At 44.4% G+C, this 20,857-nt stretch overlaps 1 protein-coding gene across 1 annotated transcript in view; it reads left to right on the top strand.

Moving 5' to 3' along the window:
• The window catches only part of LOC141013740 (TGF-beta receptor type-2-like), a 76,168-nt gene that overhangs the window by 34,381 nt on the left and 20,930 nt on the right, over positions 1–20,857 (top strand). Inside the window, exons 4-8 of the mRNA XM_073487583.1 lie at positions 4,237–4,535; positions 4,627–4,875; positions 5,050–5,163; positions 5,822–5,959; positions 11,949–12,090. Of these exons, the coding sequence (XP_073343684.1) occupies positions 4,237–4,535; positions 4,627–4,875; positions 5,050–5,163; positions 5,822–5,959; positions 11,949–12,090 (942 nt within the window). The remainder of the gene's footprint in view (positions 1–4,236; positions 4,536–4,626; positions 4,876–5,049; positions 5,164–5,821; positions 5,960–11,948; positions 12,091–20,857) is intronic.

Raw genomic sequence — 20,857 nt, 5'->3', positions numbered from 1 at the left:
GTTTGAGCCACATAACCTGGACATAAAAAGAAGGTGGAGGCAAGCTCAGTACATCGCTAATCTTTTCTGGAAACGATGGGTATGGGAATATCTACCTTTGCTACAGGAGAGGCAAAAATGGAACCAAAGAAGAAGAAACCATATGTCTGGCTAATTGTGGTTGAAAGGCCGGTGCTTAGTACATGAGTGTAGGGTAGCAGATCACTTAAAGCAATTGGTATATAACATGTGTGATTAAAAAAAGAAGTGTGGTAAACTATATTAGTCATTGTGTCATTTTGATTATGGCTCCTGAATTTGAGACTTGTTTATTTTGTTACAGTGAGAGAGCTGAGGATGAACTGAGGTGCCTCACAGCCTGAGAAAAGAAGCTGCCCTGTAGTCTGGTGGTACAGCACTTAAACAAAGTTTGCTTTCCCTAGAGGGGCTCCCCCTCTAGGGCACATGGTAGAAAAACTGGAGATGGAAATCCTAGGGAATGGATTTTTAACCCATGTGAGCGGATTTGTAAACCGTGGGAATAGATTCGCAATCCGTGCAGACAGTTTTGTAAATCTATGCTCTCGGATTTACAATCCCTGCACATGGATTTTGCCCTCTTCTCATTGATCAGCTAGAGGCACCATGGATGCAAGCAACCTAGCACAGCTACTGACAGTCCTATCTTTCTAAATGGAGTTTGCCTTTGAAAGTGATCAATAATCAATAAAGATGGGGACAACAACTCTGTTTGACTGTATATGAGCAAAATGCTCTATTTAACTGGAGGAGGAGGAGGGGGAGGAGGAGCGCTGTGGTGTCTCTGAGTGAGTAATGTGGTGCGCAGATCTCAGTCCCCTGATCGGACAGGACAGGACATAAGGACTATAATTCTGATTAATAGGGGATGGGGTGTGAGTGGGTGAAATAATTCATCCTTAATGAGGAACATATTAATAACATAACCTGCAGCGATCCCCCAGCAATGTTGTTGCTAGTTTGCTAGATCGATGGTCTTGAAATGAGGTTTTACAAATCTGTTCCCATGGATTTCCACATCCAGTTTTTTTTCTACCACGTACCACATAGTTGGTATATATCTATATATATATATATATATATATATATGTATATACACATGTATTATTATTATTATTATTAGTAGTAGTATTAGTATTAGTATTATACAGTACAGAAAATGTATATCATGGCAGTTTTCAGTTCAAATGATTTCTAGAAAATCATTGGAATCATCTTCCTCCAGAATTACCTGCACCACCTTTAATTTACAGGCTTTACTTGTCTTATAACATTTAATACATTTTTTGGGCTTCATAGCACTCATTCAAATGCACAACGTATATGGAAAATTTCAATGTAAAATATTTGCAGGGTGCTGACGTCTTCAATGGTCAGTCCTTTGTCCGTGCTCCCCCAGCCTGCCAATGTGGTGGCTTCCCTCAGGAGGGTAATGTTAGACTGAGTTAAACACTTTTTGAAAAGGAGCCCAGCCGAGGTAGACAGGCTCTCAACTGTTTTCTCCCTGCCACTAGGGCTCAGAGGGTTGGCTGTCGTTTTGTCCATGCTGGCAGTCAGAATCAGAGGTAGTTATTGCTTTAGCCCTCGAAGCTGTAAAGCTGCTCACACTGTTGGCACTGTCCACTGACTGAGTACACAGACAGCTCCATACTTTCCATACTGACAAACTTGAAAATACAGACCCATATGTATTTTTTTAATCTCATTGTTCAGAGGGAAAGAACATGATTTACAGCACTCCATGGAGCAGGGAACAGCATGTAGTTTTCATAGCACAGACCTCAAGAATGACCTCCCCGTGATGGGCAGGCTTGTGTTGGCCTGTTACTGTGTGAGCAGTGGGAGGAAAGTGCAGCTTGCTACTGCTGCATACATAAGCACCCAAAACACAAACATGAAGCTGTGTGTCCTTCAAATACCTGCCTTTACAACACTACCTTCTCTACTCCTATGGGAATGGTGGGCTGTTCCTACAGAAGAAGAGGAAGGCAGTATTCAAAGACATTTTTATAGATGCTTGATAAAACACAGCAATAAGGGAATCCAGGCACTTTGAATTGTAAATTAGTATTGTTAGTGGCGGGGTCTGCCATTTCAAATTGCCCAATCACACACACAAGGGCTTCATAGGAAATGAGACACCATGTAATCCAGTTTTAGCTTTTCATGTAATTAAAATCAGCCCCACTTTACTTTCACTCTCCAATAGCTGTGTTACAGTTATATCGCGCAAACCAAACATTTCCTGTTGTTGCTAGTTTACATTAAAAGTGTTCAACCAGCCAAGTACACAGTGGCTTTAATGGTGAAGTAGTAATCAGATACACAATGTATTTTTCACTGAAGTTAGCATGAACAAACCCAGGGCAGCATGGTGGTGCAGTGGTGTGCTGTTGCCTCACAGCAGTCCTGGGTTCAAGACCTGGCTGGGGCAGGGCCTTTCTGTTCGGAGTTTGAATGTTCTCACCCTGTCTGCATGGGTTCCCTCCAGGTACTCAGGCTTCCTCCCACCATCCAAAGACATGCAAGTGAGGTTAATCAGTCACTCTTACTTGCCTGTGAATGTGAGCGTGAATGGTTATTTTAATCAGAACTATGAAATCTGTAAAACAAGAGTTTTTAGTTTTGGCATGTCTTTACAACTGATCAGTTTCAGATTGCAGTGAGGAATGGAATAAAAAGCCACTGTGGCTGTTAGATGAAGAGCTGCAGGTGACAGACTATATACTGTAGATCCAACTTCTCCCAACCCACTCAACTGTAAACCACAGACATATTCCCACTTTACATTTCTTTGGGTTAAATTGTTACAGCGCTGTGCTTATACTCTGGTAAGGTTTAGGCACAAAATCACTTGTGTAGGGTTAGGAAAAGATAATGTTTCGGCTTAAAATACCTGTTTTGGTTGTTACAAATACTGCTGGAAATTATCCCATGGTCTCCTTAAAAATTTCCAAAGGTTTCACACCTGTGATAACACAGTGTTGAACAGTGGTCACTGGCCTGGCACTCTCCTCGCATGTAATTCCACCACCATCCCCTCCACCTCACAATATGAAATCAGGTCATTAACATGTAATGTGAACATAGTATGACACATTTTGTCAAAATGTAGCCTGTGACACATACAAATGTGAACATATCTGTGATTTGCAGAAACATAAACTGCCAACATTTTATCCAGGCAACTGGGCTGAAATGTTTTTCACTATTTGTAGCATGAAATCAGATTGTGGATTCTCATGGCATCATGGAAAAGGGCCAATTATTGACTTATGTGTTTGTTTTGGCTGTTCTGTAAACATGCATACCATCCATTCTACTGTTGTATTCTAACAAAGTTGCTGCACTATGAGTATATGCTGTAATATTCAAGCAAACTTGATTAGCACTATTTAAAGGATAGTTAAAGGATTCTAAATATAAATCTAAAACAATAGCCACATGCTAAATGAACAGAGGCTAGAAATGCTGTAAGCACCTGCAGCTTTCTTCCTAGTAGTTGTGTGAAATGAATCAACCAACAAAACTAATCACTGAAAATGCTGAAATTAAGATCTAGTCTAAATATAAATTGAAGAGAGGGGATCGCATACTGAGATGGTGGTGAGGTTCGATCCTTGAAGCTGAGAGACTACAAAAGAGATTAGGTCAGAACCAGATGAAACTTCAAATGACGTCATTGGGGTGATTGTGAATGCATTCAAACAGAAGGGGCCTTCGGTCATCTCTGCTTTCTACCAAACTTTGGGAAGAAGCAGGGGAGGATTCAATGCTTTACATAAAAGCAAAAAGTTTGGCGGGAATTCTGTTTAAAGAATCTAACTTGCTTTACCAGAGAAGTTAAAAACCAACCTGTAACTTCTCTGGTAAACTTAAACCAACCTAAGCTCAGATACTGTGTCAACACTTCTGCTGCTCCTTCACTATAAAGCCATAATCAGCTCTCTCTCAACAATCCACAAGCAATTCAGCTCTTTGATCTGGGAATTTTATAACCTGGTAGTAGCTAAATACATGCTGCAAATAACATGTTATACATGCTGTTGGGTTTATCCTCCACTACATCACTGTTTGTGCATACTGTATGTGTTGATCTAGTTTCGTAGTATCATCAGTCTTCTCATTTACTGTCTTTTCAGTGTTGTGCATCACTTAGCCTCTTACGTACTCAATATACTCTCCACCTTTTTATTCATCTTCTGTCTTCTTTTCCAGTTGTGGATCCCACTCCTGACGACCCGTTGGTGTCTGTCGTCCTGGTGAGCCTGCTGCCCCTGCTGGTGATGGGGATTGTGATTGTGGGAATGTTCTACTGGTACCGAGCCTATCGCCAACGCATGCTCAACCAAGAATGGGAGAGCAGCATTAAGAAGCGTAAGCCAAAAGCCGGTGGGCTGGACTGCAGCGACGCCTGTGCCATCATGATGGATGACGACAGGTCAGACAGCAGCTCAACACATGCCAACAGTCTGAACCACAACACTGAGCTGCTGCCTATAGAGCTGGATCTGATGGTATACGCACCTGAGATTATTTTAAAGTTGTTTTGTGGAGCCATCGTAACCTAAATTCTAATTAGAATCATAACTTTTAATCCTGTCCCAGGTGGGAAAGGGTCGTTTCGCCCAGGTATACAAGGCTAAGCTGAAGCAGACCACCTCAGATCAGTTTGAAACAGTGGCTGTTAAGATCTTCCCCTATGAAGAGTATGCTTCCTGGAAGAATGAGAAGGACATCTTCTCCAATACAGACCTCCGACACGAGAACATCCTCCACTTCCTGACAGCTGAGGAGAGGAAGGTGGAGAAACAGTACTGGCTCATCACTGCCTTCCACTCCAGAGGAAACCTACAGGTGAGACCACCACTTCCAGGTAACCTGACATGAGGGGGACAGTATTAATCCATAATGGTAATTGCATTTTCCACACTGTCTTTTCTATTATTCACATTTCAGTATTAACCTGTTTTCTCCAGTCATTCCTCCTTTTCACGATACTACCAATTCCATCATCCCTCTGTCGTCCAGGAGCACCTGATGCATAATGTGATCAGCTGGCAGGAACTGCAGTTGCTTGGAAGCTCTCTGGCCCGAGGAGTCGCCCACCTCCACAGTGACCGTCTCCCCTGTGGTCGCCCGAAGGTCAGACTGTGTGAATATGTTCATGTGACGGTTGACAAACAGGAGAGATGTAGACTTAAGTCATTGTGACTTGGACTCCAGTAGATGCTAGCCACTGTTTTGTTGACTTTTAACTTGACTTGACAAAAAATAAATGACTGGAGACCAAACTTGAACTTGAATGTTAAAGACTTGTGATGTGACGTGACTTGATATGAGACATGATGACTCCAATGACTTGTCTGTTTTCATTTACTGTTTTCAGTTTGGTTTAGTTTTTTAGCTTGGTGTTTTTGATTGAGAGGAAATCAAGAAATACATAAGCTTTATGAATTGATTTGTTTATTGTTTGATTAGATTTATTTGACTGAATATCAATAGTTATAATACAAATTCGGGTAATAATACCTTATCTTTTTTCTTTATAAAGAAGTAAGATACTGCAGGTAAGACTGCAGGAGGATGACTTGACTTGGGACTTGACTTGTCTTAACTAAAGACTCTTTTCATCTTCCCATTTGATTACAATATTTTGAGTGTACAAACAAAAAAAAATGTTGTCTGGTGGAATTAGAGGAACAGTTACCATTTAATCGTCTGCTTTAATGTTTTATATATTTTTAAATTGACACTAAAATTGGTTAATTTGATGCTCACACTTCTTACTCATACTTCTAAGGTGGCCATAGTCCACCGAGACTTGAAAAGCTCAAACATCCTGGTGAAGAACGACCTGACATGCTGCCTGTGTGACTTTGGACTGGGACTGTGTCTAGACAGCAGCCTTTCCGTGGATGACCTCGCCAACAGTGGACAGGTCAGTTGAAAAGAATCTTTTAATTACTTTTCTTCTTTATTGTGTGACGTTATAGTCTTCTTTCTTCTTTCTTTCTTTCTATTTATCCAGAGACTGAGTTAAAAGGGGAGCACATTGCCTCTTTTGTATTTGAGCAATGCACTGAACTTCTAACTCCAGTCTTCTGGATAAAAATGGAAGCCAAATACAGCAACTTGTCCACAGTCATGATATACAAATATGACCAGTAATGGACAGGCCTGGTGCCAGGATGAAGTGACTGAGGAGGCTGTTAAAAATTTAGAGGGGGCGTTTCTGTATTTGTTATAAAATTAGTTTATCCATGCAATGACAACATAAGGGAGACCGTTTCAAAATTAAAGAATATGTTTATAAATCAGAACTAATCACAGCAGTGTTGTTTTTGACAGCGATTTCAGCATGGAGGATTTCTACTGTAGCTGACTGTACTCGCGCTAATCAAATATTCTCTGGTTATGTACATGTTTTTGTGGCAGCTGGTTTGTATTACAACCAGCCAGTGATGGTGGTTATACAGCGGATTGCCAACTGTACTTCCCCAGAAAACACAGCAGCTGGTTGTTCAGGAGGGACTGCGACAGCCAAAAAAGTGAGCATGTTAACGAGGAAACCACAGATCACAATCTGTGGTTAGGAGTTTAGGAGCTGAACAGCCTTGGGAACAAAGGTTGCTCTCCTCCTCTGTGTTCTGCAGCCCGGGCAGCGGAGCCGGCGTCCCAAGCTCAACACTTTTCAACATCTCCTCAGTGTTGGATGCAAATTTAAACGTACTTTCAAAAATTGTGCCCAGGTATCACATTCAGATGTGTCCTGTAAACAAGTAAAAATATAAGTCTGGGGTAAGGTGGGTGTTGGGAGCTTATGTGATGGGTGTCAAGCAATTATTTATAGAGATTGTTAGGTGCATTCTGTGTTCCCCACATTCTACTGTGGTCAGCTGACAGATCATGATTTGAAATGCAAAGTCTAGCTTCTTAAAAAATGTCTGATTAGTATGCAGTAGTCTCAAGCAGTAGGCTAACATGTGATTATTAGGACCAGTACTTGAAGCATTTTCCTGGTGCAGCTAACGAAATGATGCCATTTCTTTTTGTATTGCATCTCTGCTAAGGACCACATTCATACACATAAAGCAAACCAACTTGATATGAAAGAAGGACATGCATATATGAAATGTATCCATCAAAGACACATATTACAAGAGTAACAGTGGAAACAGAAATACTGGAAACATCAGGACATGGTTCTGTCGTGAACTGACTCTTCGAGGGCTGGAAGTTGATGCGTCCCTCTCATAACTGTAGGACACAGAAATAGGCAACATCAGCACATTTGTAAAACGTCTAGTTCAAAGGCTATATGAATGAGCCTCACTTAAATACCATGTAACAACATCTGCTTACAAATACAATACAAACTATATTCACAGATATATGCAATCTCCCCGTGACCTCCGAACAGTGGACTTGGCCTTTCACACGTGTAGCACACAAGAAGTAGTCCACCCCTCACATACAGCTCGTCTGCCTAATGTCCAAACAGTCCAGGGTAGCAGTGCATGTTTAAACACGGCTATATGGATTAGATCCACAGTACATGTAAACATTGGCCTGTGTGTAAACGGTGACGTTACATGTAAATATGTTTCATACAGTAGTAGTCTATCATAGCTAGCTAGCTAACGCTAGCTACAAGCTGATGATGTCAGCGCAGGGTACATACAATATCTTTGGGCAGCTAAAATTGATTGGATGAAGTTTTTACAGTCCTGTCGCTGCCAGAGACGATGGATTGTTTTTCTTTCTTTTCCAAATCATTTTATATTTTGATTGCTGTCTGGATATTAAGAGATTGTATACAAATACAGTAAAAAATGTTTCTGAACAGAATTACCAACCCCAGCTTTAAAGTGACTGAGTGTTGTGTGATGTGTGTTATACTTAAAAGGTCATGAGGCATCCCCATGACACTAAGTCTATAATAAATATTAGTTTCTGTTCTATATAAAATAGTTCAAACTAGCTCAATCTTAATCAACTATAACAGTAAAATCTAACATTTTCATAATAGTACTTACATACTTTAACTTTTTTTTGTAACAGTATTTTCACAGTGTGGTATGTCCACTTTTATTTAAGTACAGGATCGGAATACTTCCTCCACCACTGTCAGGGTGTAAACACCATTTTACTGCTGTAACTGTTCACTGGAAACACACTGAAATACTTTCTATGCAGTCTAGTCTGGCGGCTTCTAACCAATGCCAAAATAAATCTGACATGAAATGATTAATAAGAGAGGGAAAAAACTGAGCACACAAAGTTCTATTACACAAATTTGTTTTCATCTGTTGGACTTTTCTCTGAGGGCTCAAAAGCAATGAAGGTTTGGGATCCACTGATTTCATCTGCAATAATGTGTTGTAGTAGTTTGGTATGTCGCCTGAGATCCTCGGCAACTTCTACAGCTGCATTGTTGAGAGCATCTTGACCACCTGTATCACCGTGTGGTACGGCAGCACTACTGCTATGGACCGCAAACGCCTGCAGAGAGTGGTAAAGACTGCAGAGAAGATTACCAGGACTCCACTGCCCTCTCTGCAGAGCATCTACCACCTCAGAGTCCACAGGAGAGCCGCCTCCAACTTCAAGGACCCCACCCACCCCCAGCACAGACTGTTCACACTTCTACCCTCAGGCCGGAGGTACAGAGGTGTTAAATCCAAGACCACCAGACTAAAGAACTCTTTCTTTCTCACTGCCATCAGACTCCTAAACAGCGGATAGGAGTTTACAATCACTCTACCTCATACGACTGTCCCGACTGTTTACATTTGTACATTTTCAATTGCACATGCATAATTGCACAGCTCACATTTGCACTGTTTTATTATTATTATTATTATTATTGCTCTTTTTTCTTTATTTTTCACATGCTGCCTTTTAAAGGTGCTTTATTTTTTATATTTCGGTTGTATATATTTCTTTTTACATTGTTGGCACTCTGTGGACAGCAAAGGAAGAATTTCATGGTACAGGGATACATGTTTCCTTACTGTGCATATAGCATTAAACACTTTGAATCTTGAATCTTGTATTTAATTAGTTTATCATAAGTTTAAGGTTAAGGGTAAAATCTTAATTCAAAAAGTAAACAGTAAAATTCCATCTGAAATGCAGGGGAGTTGAAGCAGAAAATGGAAATAATAACATAAAGTATCTAAAACTTGTACTCAACCTAAGTCCTACTGTCAGGTATTTGATAAGTTGCTAAGATGTGGGGTTTGAAGAAAAAGCGTATTATCTGCTTTTATGGTAACTTAATGTTTGCCATCAAAGCCCTGTATTAAAACAGCTTTGGTGAGATATGAGCCGGCTGTGTTTGTTTTGCCTTCCTCCACCTAAGTCCCTGTGTGTTTGTGTGTTTTCATGGGTTACACCTCATTTGCTGACAGAAAAGTGACAGAGACGAACATGCAATCAGGGGATTAAGGGATAGGCTCCTTGAGACAGCTTTTAGCTGATTCTGAATTTCTCTCTCTCGGTCTGTCAGTGTGACTTTTTCCTTCCTGTTTATGCTTCATGATTTACTGACTAGAAATGCAGCAGGGACAGGTGAGAGGGTGTTGACTAATTTGTTAACCAGATACTTGTGACCCCTTTGCCCACACATGCTGCCCTCTATTTACACATATGCACACATACACATAAAATTCATACAAACACAGAAAATAACCTATATCCTTGGTCAGTAGCAGGACATAGACTGAGATACACTACATTTGTTCCTGTGGTATTTGCGGCCTGGTTTTATCCATTCAAATGTTCAAATTAGGATCCATGGCAGTCACATTGTCATCTATTCACAATTGGAAGCTGGAATTTCCCAGCTGGTAGGTTGGAGTTATTACTGTGTGTGTTCACACGGTCCAGTTTGGAAAAACCTGTAAGGAAACATGGGCAGCCACAACAATTTCTTTGTCTTTCAAAAAAAAAAATGTGATCAACACACAACATCAGATATTTCAGCAATGCTGAAAACCAAACTTAGAAACTTAGAAACTTCTTCAAGGGTTATTAAAACAGTGGTGAAAGCTTTTCTGTGTAGCATGTACACATATTTTAATTTCATACTTTACTTAGTCTGAGGGTCTGTCAGAATCCTGGTAAGAAAGTGCTGATGGAGTGCAGCAGCATCAGGCACCATTTTTTAAATTAATACTGATTTATGCAAAAACCTCATTATTACAAGCTACACTGTGTCACATTATCAGCTGTTTCCTCCTCGTTCAGTACCAGCAGTACGCAAGCAGCATCTGATGACTTCAGACTTGACTCGACAAAATCAATCAATCAATCAATCAATCAATCAATCAATCAATCAATCAATCAGTCAGTCAGTCAGTCAGTCAGTCAGTCAGTCAGTCAGCCAGTCAGTCAGTCAGTCAAGCAATCAATCAATCAATCTTTATGACACTTTCCAAATTGAGCAGGTCTAGACCAGAGCAGGCAACAGTGGTGAGAAAAACTGCCTTTTAACAGGCAGAAACCTCGAGCAGAACCAGACTCAATGGTGGGTGGCCATCTGCCTAGGCCAGTTGGGTTGAGAGAGAGAGCAGGGGAGAAAGAGAAGCCACAACAATAATAAAGGCTTTAATAATTGAAATATGAATATTAATAATACTAAAAGTATAGTCATAATAGTAGTAATACATATAATACTAATAATAATGATGATGATGGTGATAATAGTAGGAGTCAAGCAGGACCACAGCAGCAGGGCCGACCACAGCAGCAGGGCCAACCACAGTTCATGAGAACCTGCAAGACAAAAGAGCACAGAGACTCCGTGGAAGAAGCAAAGATAGTAACATGCAGAGAAGAGCTCAGTGCACCATGGGAAATCCCCCGGCAGTCTTAACCTACTGCAGCATAGCTAAGAGCCTGTGCAGGCCCTAACTATAAGCATGATCAAAAAAGGAAAGTTTTAAGCCTACTCTTAAATGTAGAGAGGGTGTCTGCCTCGACGTCACTTGAACTCTTGACTTCTGTTGGAATACAGCCTTTTGACCAGGGTTCAATCCCATTTCCAGTTCTTACCCCTACTCCTCATTTTTGAGTGCCCCCTAGCCCCTCAGAGTAGAGTTACAAGGGGTAGTGGCCTAAATCTCCCCTTATGAAATGGTACAACCCTTCAACACCAGTGGCTGTTGCAATTCCTCTTGATCCCCTGCCAGTATCCACTGATATTAGAGAAGCAGTACCAAGTGCAGCAAATTCACTGCAAGTTCAGGTTCAGGCATCATGTGCAATCAATAGGGGGAATGTAACATTAAACTTGTCAAAATGCTGGACTGTGATACACAAATCAGCTCAGAGGCACCTCTGAGATACTTCAGTTTGAAAGTCCATGTAGTCCTAACATTTTGCCCAACTCCTCTATCCCAACAAGAATCAGGACAACCTACCCCCAAGCGTTAATGGTGTGTGACTTTAAAAACAAAGACTTTTTTCTACCTCTGGTTATGCAAAACTCCCATCAAGATTTTACAAATAACAACAGTTACTAACAGTAACTTTTATAGTGTAATTTTGGATGTCTCATGACAAAGTAAGCTCAGTGCTCAGTGTGCCCACACAACTTACTAGTGTGGTTTGGTATCTTATCGTCCAAAATCCAATAGCGAATGAAGCCAGGAGGTCAGTTAAGTTTTGTTTCACTGAGCCCAACGGTTGTAATAGCAATAAATCACAAGCCAGACAATAGGAGAAGGTCTAAATAACTGCAGACTATTATAGTGTTTAATATTTGAGTGGTGAGCCAGAATGACAGTGAGATACAGATATTCCTGTTGTTTTCTTTCTACCTGATTAAAAATCAGAAACAAGAAGCAGTCCTACAATCAGTGTATGTGTGTGTAGATGTGTACTTGTGTATGTTTATCCCTCCTGGCATCTCTGTGCTACAGGTGGGTACAGCACGTTACATGGCCCCGGAGGTGCTGGAGGCCCGACTGAATCTGGAGAACATCGAGTCCTTCAAACAGACTGACATTTACTCCATGGCCCTTGTGCTTTGGGAAATGACGTCGAGGTGTGAGGCTATTGGAGGTCAGTGTACGCACACATACCACAAACATACATGTTCTATAATTACCTGTTTCAGGTTGTGGGAAATATGATGTTGTGTAACACACAATCACGCACTCATACACGACTGAACAGATCCTGCTGAGGTGAAGTGTCAACCACTGAGGTAACTCTACAGTGACACACATCACAAGTCTCAGGTTATTACAAGCTCAGCAGGCCAGCCATTTGGCTGATAGTGATGTCATCATGTTCAAGTTCATCACAGCAACCCATTAGGCTCATCAGGATGGTCAAGAGTCAACCAAAAACCAACAAAAAGCTAATCTGCAATGGATTAGAAGCTGCTGGAAGACAGATGTCAGTGTCCACAGTCAAATGTGTCTTGCATCGCTGAGAGGCTGCCATGCAAAAAAGAAGCTTAAGCTTGCTTAAAGCTCGACTGAAGTTTACAGTTTGAAGTAAAAACTTTCTAGAGAAAAGTTCTGTGGTCAGATGAAAAGAAAATTGAGTAGTTCGGTTTCAATGACAAGCAGTATATTTGGGGGCAAGAAGGTGAGGACTTTAGCCCCAAGAGCAGCATGCCTACTGTCAAGCATAGTGGTGTTCTGTGGGGCTGTTTTGCTGCCAGTATAACAGGAGTTCTAAAGAAAGTAAATGGGACAATGAAGAGGGTGTATTATGTCCATATTTGTAAAACCTAAAATCACCAGCCAGAACAGAGCCAGCCCTGATCGATTTGGTGCCAAGATTTTAGCTGGTGCTCCTTGGATCTTAGACAATTGCCAATGCACACCAATCATGTTCATACACTCATAAGGAAACAGCATTGCTTCATGTTGATTTTTTTATTTTAGATATAAACCCACACAAAATTAAAACCAATATTGAAGTAACAATGGCATAAAACAAAATATACATACAATATAAATAAGGTGCTACACAAAAAATATAATATCAAAGAAATCAGTGAGAACATACTCTGTTCTTACCTTGTCAGTTAAAACAGATGGCCAGTGTTGATGGCAGGGTCTATTAATACAGCCTTTTAGTAGGAGCCTGCTGCTGTATCACTGAAAGGTGCTGAGATGTAGGTGTCTGCAGGTATTTGCAGGCTAGGGAACAAAATATTTCACAGCTCTGATGTGTTTTTAGTTTTTGGACTTTTTCACTAACCTTTGCTTTTTGGTGAGATATTGGATAATTTCAACATTTACTGAACAGAAACCATGTGAGAGTTTAAAGGGGGAAAAAAACACTTTTTGATGTGTTGCAGTTTAAAAGCTTGTTACATTATCCACATTTGAAAATTAACTAGTAACTAAAGTTGTCAAATAAATGAAGAAGAAAGTACAATATTATTCTAAGTGTAGTGGAGGGGAAGTATAAAGTAGCATAAAAAGAAAATACTGTAGAAGTTGTGGAAAACAGGAGGCGAACAACTTCTCTCTTTGATTGCGCTTCTCAGCCATTTATTAAAGGAACTTGGGTCAGGATCAAGAAATAAAACTCAGTAGTCGTTGCAACCTTTAGGGTAACTGCAGCCATCAGCCAAGCCGGCGCGGGAGCGCGCATGAACTCTTCACAGCAGTGCAGCTGATGCCTTATTCCCTACACATGAAGCAGCCAGGAAGCCAGCTCGCTGTGTGTAGTGACACACAAGCGCAGCGATTTATGGTTACTCTACACGTGACCTGTAATGTTTTCTTACCTGGTTACTAGGAAATGAGCCATGTCAGCATCTGTTTTCCCAATTCAAGTTGAAGCTGCCTCCATGAGCCGAAGGCGTATCCAATGTGTATTTGGGTGCCAGCCCAGCTTTGGTCGTAATGTCGTTTCGACTCAGACATGCCGCTGATAAAACCTTTGTTTTCTTCTTAGTATGACTTTTTAGTGGACTTTGTGTGGTGGTGGGTCGTTTGCTGGCCGTAGCAGAATCCATTACTACCCAAACACTAGTTTGGGTCCACCGCGCTTGTCTTCTTCCTGTATCTAAGTCGACAGCCGCCAAGGACACGTATTCAGCGTCATCTGACATCACGTCCGCAGGACTGCACAGGAAATTTGGGCCTGAATTGAATCAGAATCAGAATCAGAATCAGAATTCCTTTATTTGTCCTGCAAATGGGGAAATTTCTTAGTCACAGCAGCCAAAGGACAGTGTCACACTTAAACAATAATAAAAAGTAAAAAATAAACAATATAATAAGAGATAAGAGATAAGAAATAGAATTAACTCGTATATATATAGTATTTACAATATGACATAGTATTTATAATATTAACAGTGTAAGTATAAACAGTTTGGTATTGTTATTTACAATATATTTATTTACTACTCCATAGAAAATGGCTGATGCCACCACAGAGTCATAGAAAGTTGTCAGGAGTGCCCCCTGCACCCCAAAGGACCTGAGCTTCCTCAGCAGATGGAGTCTACTCTGACCTTTCTTGTATGTTGCTGCAGTGTGATCAGTCCAGTCCAGTTTATTGTTCAGGTGAACTCCCTGGTACTTGTAAGATGTCACCATCTTACAAGTACTGTGGGGTGTTTGGTGGGAGAAATCAGCAGTGTACAGGGTGAACAGGAAAGGGGCCAGGACTGTTCCCTGTGGGGCCCCCGTACTGCAGACGACTGTGTCCGACACACAGTCCCGAGTCCTCACATACTGTGGCCGGTTGGTGAGGTAATCGAGGATCCAGGTCGTGAGGTGTCGGTCCACCCCCGTGAGCTCCAGCTTGTCCCCCAAAAGTGCAGGCTGTATGGTGTTGAAAGCACTGGAGAAATCAAAGAACATGATCATCACAGTGCTTCCAGGCTTTTCCAGGTGAGACAGTGATCTGTCCAGGAGGAAGATGATGGCGTCGTCCACTCCGATGCCAGGCTGGTAGGCAAACTGGAGTGGGTCCATAAAAGGACCAACCAGAGGGCAGAGATGGACAAGGACCAGCCGCTCCAGGGTCTTCATCAGGTGTGAAGTGAGAGCAACTGGTCTGTAGTTGTTGAAGTCCTTAGGGTGAGGGATCTTTGGTACTGGTACCACGCAGGAGGTTTCCAGAGCAGTGACACATTTCCCAGCTTCAGGCTCATGTTGAAGATGTACTCCACAATCCTGCACAGCTGGTCTGCACAGGACTTGAGGAGCCTGGAGCTGATCCCGTCTGGACCCGTGGCCTTCTTCACCTTCATCTTCCTCGGTTCATTCCTCACCTGGATAGTGGAGAGGGACAGATTGGAGCAGGGGGGCTGAGTGTTGGGTTGGGGAGGTGGGTGAGTGTCAGGGGGGGCAGTGCGGGGTGTCTGCAGGCTGAAAGCAGTGGAAAGGGAGGTCGAGGTGAGAATGGGGCAGGAAACAGGGGGGATGGAAGAGGTGGTGGGGGCAGCAGAGATGACTGGGCCGGGGGAGGGGTGGGTGTCTGGTCAAACCTATTGAAGAATAGGTTCAGGTCGTTCACCCACGTCTGATCCCCAGCAGCCTGAGAGTATGGTTTCCTCAGCCCTGAGATGGTTTTAAGGCTTTTCCAGACTCCACTGATGTTACTCTGCTGCAGCTGGACCTCCATCTTCCTCCTGTAGCTGTTCTTCCCCTCTCTGATCTTCTTCCTCAGCTCCCTCTGCACAGTCTTCAGCTCCTCCTTGTTTTCTGACCTAAAGGCCCTCTTTTTCTTCTTAAGGAGAGCCTCAACACCGCACAGTCCTGGTGGGTACAGTGTTTTCAACACAGAAGTTTATGTAGTCCGTTATGCAGCCTGTTAAGCTGTCGATGTCCTCCCCATGAGAAACACACAGTTCTTCCCACACAGTTGAGTCAAAGCAGTCCCTCAGAGCCTCTTCAGACTCCTCAGTCCATGTCTTAACTGTGCGGATCTCCACTGGTTGCCTGTTTACGAGGGGCTTGTACACAGGCAGGAGATGAACCAGGTTGTGGTCAGATCTTCCCAGGGGAGGTAGGGAGGATGAGTTGTATGCCTCCTTGCTGTTGGCATAAAATAAGTCCAGTGTTTTATTGTCTCTGGTGTGGCAGGTGACATACTGTGTGAATGTGGGCAGCGTGGAGGACAGAGAGGCATGATTGAAATCCCCAGAGATGAGGAAGAGGGCCTGTGGGTGCTGTGTCTGCAGTGAGCTTGTGACTGAGTGGAGAAGGTCACAAGCTGCATCAGCGTTAGCAGAGGGGGGGATATACACAGCGATCACGATCACCTGTGTGAACTCCCTCGGGAGGTAGTACGGCCTCATGCTAACCGCTAAAAGTTCAATGTCCTTACTGCAGACCTGTTCTTTAACAGTGATGTGCCCAGAGTTACACCATCTGTCATTAACAAACACAGCCAGCCCTACTCCTTTCATCTTACCGCTCTCTGCCGTCCTGTCCGCCCGCTGCATTTGAAAACCGTCCAGGTTAGCATCCGTGTCCGGGGTCAGCGCCGTTAGCCACGTCTCAGTAAACACCATGATGCTGCTCTCACGGTAGTCCCTCTGATGCCGGGTCAGCGCCGTTAGCTCATCCATCTTGTTGGGGAGAGATCTCACATTCCCCATGATGACAGACGGGAGGACGGGTCTGTAGCGTCTCCTCCTGCTACGGCGAACAGCTCCGGCACGGCACCCGCGTCTCCTCCTCTTCAGCTCGCGCGGGACATCGGGCCGCTCGAGCGGCGGCACCGCGGCACTACTGAGGGCCAACAGCTGATCCCTACTGTAAACAATAGGGCCGCATACAGGCTCCCCGGACACGGCGGAAAACAGCGAAAAAAGCAGAATTAAGACCAGAGCGATAAAAACAACTCTGGTCTCCATACTGCCCGGAGAAAGAGCTCCAAAAAGAAGTAAATTTAAAAAGTTAAAAAGTACTAAAAGTTATATAAAAAGAAGAAAAAGCTCAAAGGTGAGCGAGAGCTGCTGTAACAGGCTGCCACTCACGCGGCGCCATCTTGACCATATGACCATTTGACCATACGCTGTTGCAGTACATTATGCAGCACACAGCCTGTTTAAGGCAATGAAGAGATACGTGGGTGGGCTTCATCACACTTTAGCATTAAAAAACTTAAAATGCATGTTTATTTTTTCACAAATCCTGTCCCAAGTTCCTTTAACACAAAAGAACTACAACAGCGGGAAAACTGCTAAAACACCTAGCCCCTCCCAACCCTGTGTTGTTACACACTGATGCTTGCTAGGGGGCCGTGCCCAACAGTCAGTTGTCAGTGAGAGGGAAACTACCCAGATTAGGGTGAATTAAGTCTGTCCAGTCCACTACATACATCCCCCCAGAATTCACCGTAACAGGAATAAAATGACAACATCAATGCGTTGGAGGGCGGATGGTCCGACCTTAATGGCTCCGCAGAACAGGAGCGGGGGCTGGGGTTCCCACCGGGGAAACCGTGGGGGTCTTGCAGCTGTGTGGGGGTAGTGCATTTGGGCCAGCCCCACAGGTCAGTCCAAGTCCAGATGAGCTGGTTTGAAGCGGTCCACCACAAAGTGTTTGCCCCCGGTCCCCAGTATGCAGAACGGTCCATCATAGGGAGGTTGCAGGGGTCCGCAGTGGGCGTCGTGGCGGATGAAAACATACTCAGCTGCCTGCAGGCTCTTGGGGGCGTGAGACTGAGCGAGACCACGTTGTGAAGTGGGGACGGGTGTGAAGGCTTTGGCGTTGTCCAGGAGCGAGGTCCGCTAATGCAATGCCAACCAAGGAGCCGTGCTGTTGGGGACAAAATCCCCCGGAACCCGCAGAGGTTGTCTGTAGACCAGTTCAGCAGATTGTGGGTGCATTTTGCATGCCCAACATGACCCACTGGAGCCTGTCGACCCAGCTGCTGTCCATGAGACTGGCCCGCAAAGCGGCCTTCATGGAACGATTAAATCGCTCGCACAGCCCATTAGCCTGTGGCTGGTAGGCTCCCTGCAACTGCATTCCAGAGCTCGGAGGTGAACTGCAGGCCAAACTGGGCGACCCAGGTGGTAATGAATGCCTGCGCTACCTCAGAGGATGTTGTCAAGGACAGCGGGATGGCTTCCAGCCATCGTGTGGTCCAGTCCACCATGGTGAGGAGGTGTGTGAAACCGTGGGAGGGGGGCAGGGGTCCCACCAGGTCATTGTGATCGAACCTCCTCTCGGGCAAGGAGAACTGTGTCAGGGGGGCCTCGGTGCACCTTAGCGTGTTGGCAGTCCACGCAGGGGTCAGCCCAGGCTGTGACATCCTTCTTGAGACCGTGCCAGACAAAGTTAGCTGCCACCAGTCTTTGAGAAGTTTTCCTGCCTGGGTGAGAGAGGCCATGTACAGCCTCGAAAACTTGTCATTTCCACCCGGCGAGGACGACGGGCTGTGGCTCACCTGTGGAAACATCACACAGGAGTGTGATGTTGGCTCTGTCAAAGTCTAAGTTCTCCAATCGCAGCCAGGTGACTGCTGTCCTGAAGGCCTGCACGTCTGGGTCGGTGGTTTCGTCCGCTGCCATGCAGGCGTAGTCAATCCCTAAGTGGATGACCCCTGTGATGGCCTGGGAAAGGCAGTCCACGACCAGTTTGTTTTTTCCAGCAATGTGCTGAATGTCCATGGTCATGTCATGGTATTCACTCTGAAATGTAGGAGAGTTGTCTCTGTTGGCGGGCGGACCAAGGCTCGGTCACATTGGCCATGGCGAATGTCAGTGGTTTGTGGTCTACAAATGCTGTGAATTGCTGCGGCTCCAGCAGGAAACAAAAGTGTCCGATGGCGAGGTAGAGGGCGAGGACTTCATGGTCGAAAGTACTTCCTTTTGTTGGAGCGTAGCTGCCTGCTGAAGAAAACAAGCGATTGCCAGGCGCTGTTCACCCACTGCTTGTGTACCGCACCAACTGCGAAGTCTGAAGCATCTGTGGTGATGGCGATAGGAGCGTTGGGTGCTAGGTGTGCTGCTCTGTTTCGTTGGCTTGTGTGGGTTTCCTGGGTAATGATGGTTTGAAGGAGCGCAGTGACGGTGAGCAGTCTGGTAGACTGAGTAACTCTACAATATTGTCAAACATTGAGTCCCATCTAAACCTACCTGCCTGATAGGGAGCATAGTGATATAGTTAGCTTGCTCCACTCATACCCCTCTTTGTTTGGTGATGTGCTTTCCCGAACCAGTGTGTTGTCTCATGGCATAGACGTTGGCTCTGCTGCTCCCATTAAGCTGCATGCCTATCGTTTTCCAGTCCCTAAAAGGGAGGGGATGAAGAAAGAGGCTGAATATCTGTTGGAAAATGGTTTAGCCAAACCTAGTCACAGCCCTTGGAGCTGGCTCTTAAAGCAGATGGCACACCACTTTTCTTCACAGATTTTCGGAGGGTTAATTCAGTTACAGTGCCTGATTCCTTTCCTTTGCCACGTATGGAGGATTGTATAGACAGCATTGGTCCTGCCACAGCCATTACAAAATTAGACCTCCTGGAAGGGTACTGGCAGGTCCCACTAACACCCAGAGCATCTGCTATCTCCGCGTTTGCCACCCCGACCACTTCTTGCAGTATGACGTGATGGCTTTCGGCCTGAGGAATGTGCCTGCACCCTTCCAGCATTTGATGCATTTGGTGTTAGGAGATGTGCCAAACTGTAACGTGTATTTAGATGATGTAGTGGTGTACTCTTACTCGTGGGAGGAGCATGTGTCAACTTTGTCAGAGGTTTTCCAGCAGTTGGCTAAGGCATCGCTGACGTTAAACCTTGCCAAGTGTGAGTACGGTAAGGCCACTGTCACTTATTTGGGGAAGCAGTTGGGCCATGGTCAAGTCCGTCCGGTGGATGCTAAGGTTCAGGCAGTATTGTCTTATCCTGTCCCATCCACCAGATGTGAACTCAGGCGATTCCTTGGCATGACAGGCTATTATCGCTATTTTTGCAGGAACTTCTCTGTTGTGGTGGCACCACTTACCAGGTTGTGCAGTCCTGCTGTCCATTTTGTATGGACTGAGGTGTGTCAACGTGCTTTCGAAGCGGCTAAGTCCCTTCTTTGTAGTGCCCCTGTTCTGGCTGCCCCAAACTTCTCTCAGCTGTTCAAGCTTGAGGTTGATGCCAGTGCATCAGGGGCGGGTGCTGTGCTGTTGCAAGATGGCAGACGTGGTGTAAGTCATCCTGTGTGTTATTTTCTTGTTGTTTATGTTTAAATGCCACCAGCTTAACTACTCGACCATAGAGAAGGAGACACTAGCCATGCTCCTTGCCCTCCAGCATTTGGAGGTGTATGTCGGCTCCAGCCCATCCACTGTGGTTGTTTATACTGACCATAACCCTCTTGTGTTCCTTGCCCAGATGCGCAACCACAATCAGCGCCTGATGTGCTGGGCTCTGTTAGTTCAGGGATATAACATCCAGGTTTGTCACAAAAAGGGAGCTGACAACTTAGTCTTGCGGGTAAGGTGACCGGTTTAGTTCTTGTGTGTTGCCTTGTAACGTTTTGGTGCTGTGTCTGAAAACGTGAGTATTGAGAAGTGTGTGTGTGTGTTGGTGTCAATACCTGTTGTAGAGGCCTAAATGATATTGTATGGTGTGTGAACAAAATATGGTTTGTTCTTATGGGAGGGGGTGCCCCAGCCCTAGTGTGTGGCTGTGTTTGTGTTGTGTTTTTGTGTTGTGCTTTCACTTAGGTGTGGCCCTCATCCTCCCCCTCCTCCTTGCCAGTGTGTGGAGGTCCACACCTTATCCTACTTCCCACTTACTTGCCGGGTGACATAAAGTGCTGCTGGTGCCAGTGGGCTGGGCTGCTGTGGGGTGCAGGAGCCAGAGTGACTGAGCTACAGACCACACATTTTCTTTTGGAGAC

This window comes from Pagrus major, chromosome 18 (genome assembly GCF_040436345.1).
Source record: "Pagrus major chromosome 18, Pma_NU_1.0".
Taxonomy (NCBI): Eukaryota; Metazoa; Chordata; class Actinopteri; order Spariformes; family Sparidae; genus Pagrus; species Pagrus major.
The sequence above is the reverse complement of the archived record's forward strand: the minus strand, read 5'-3'. Positions and strand labels throughout refer to the sequence as shown.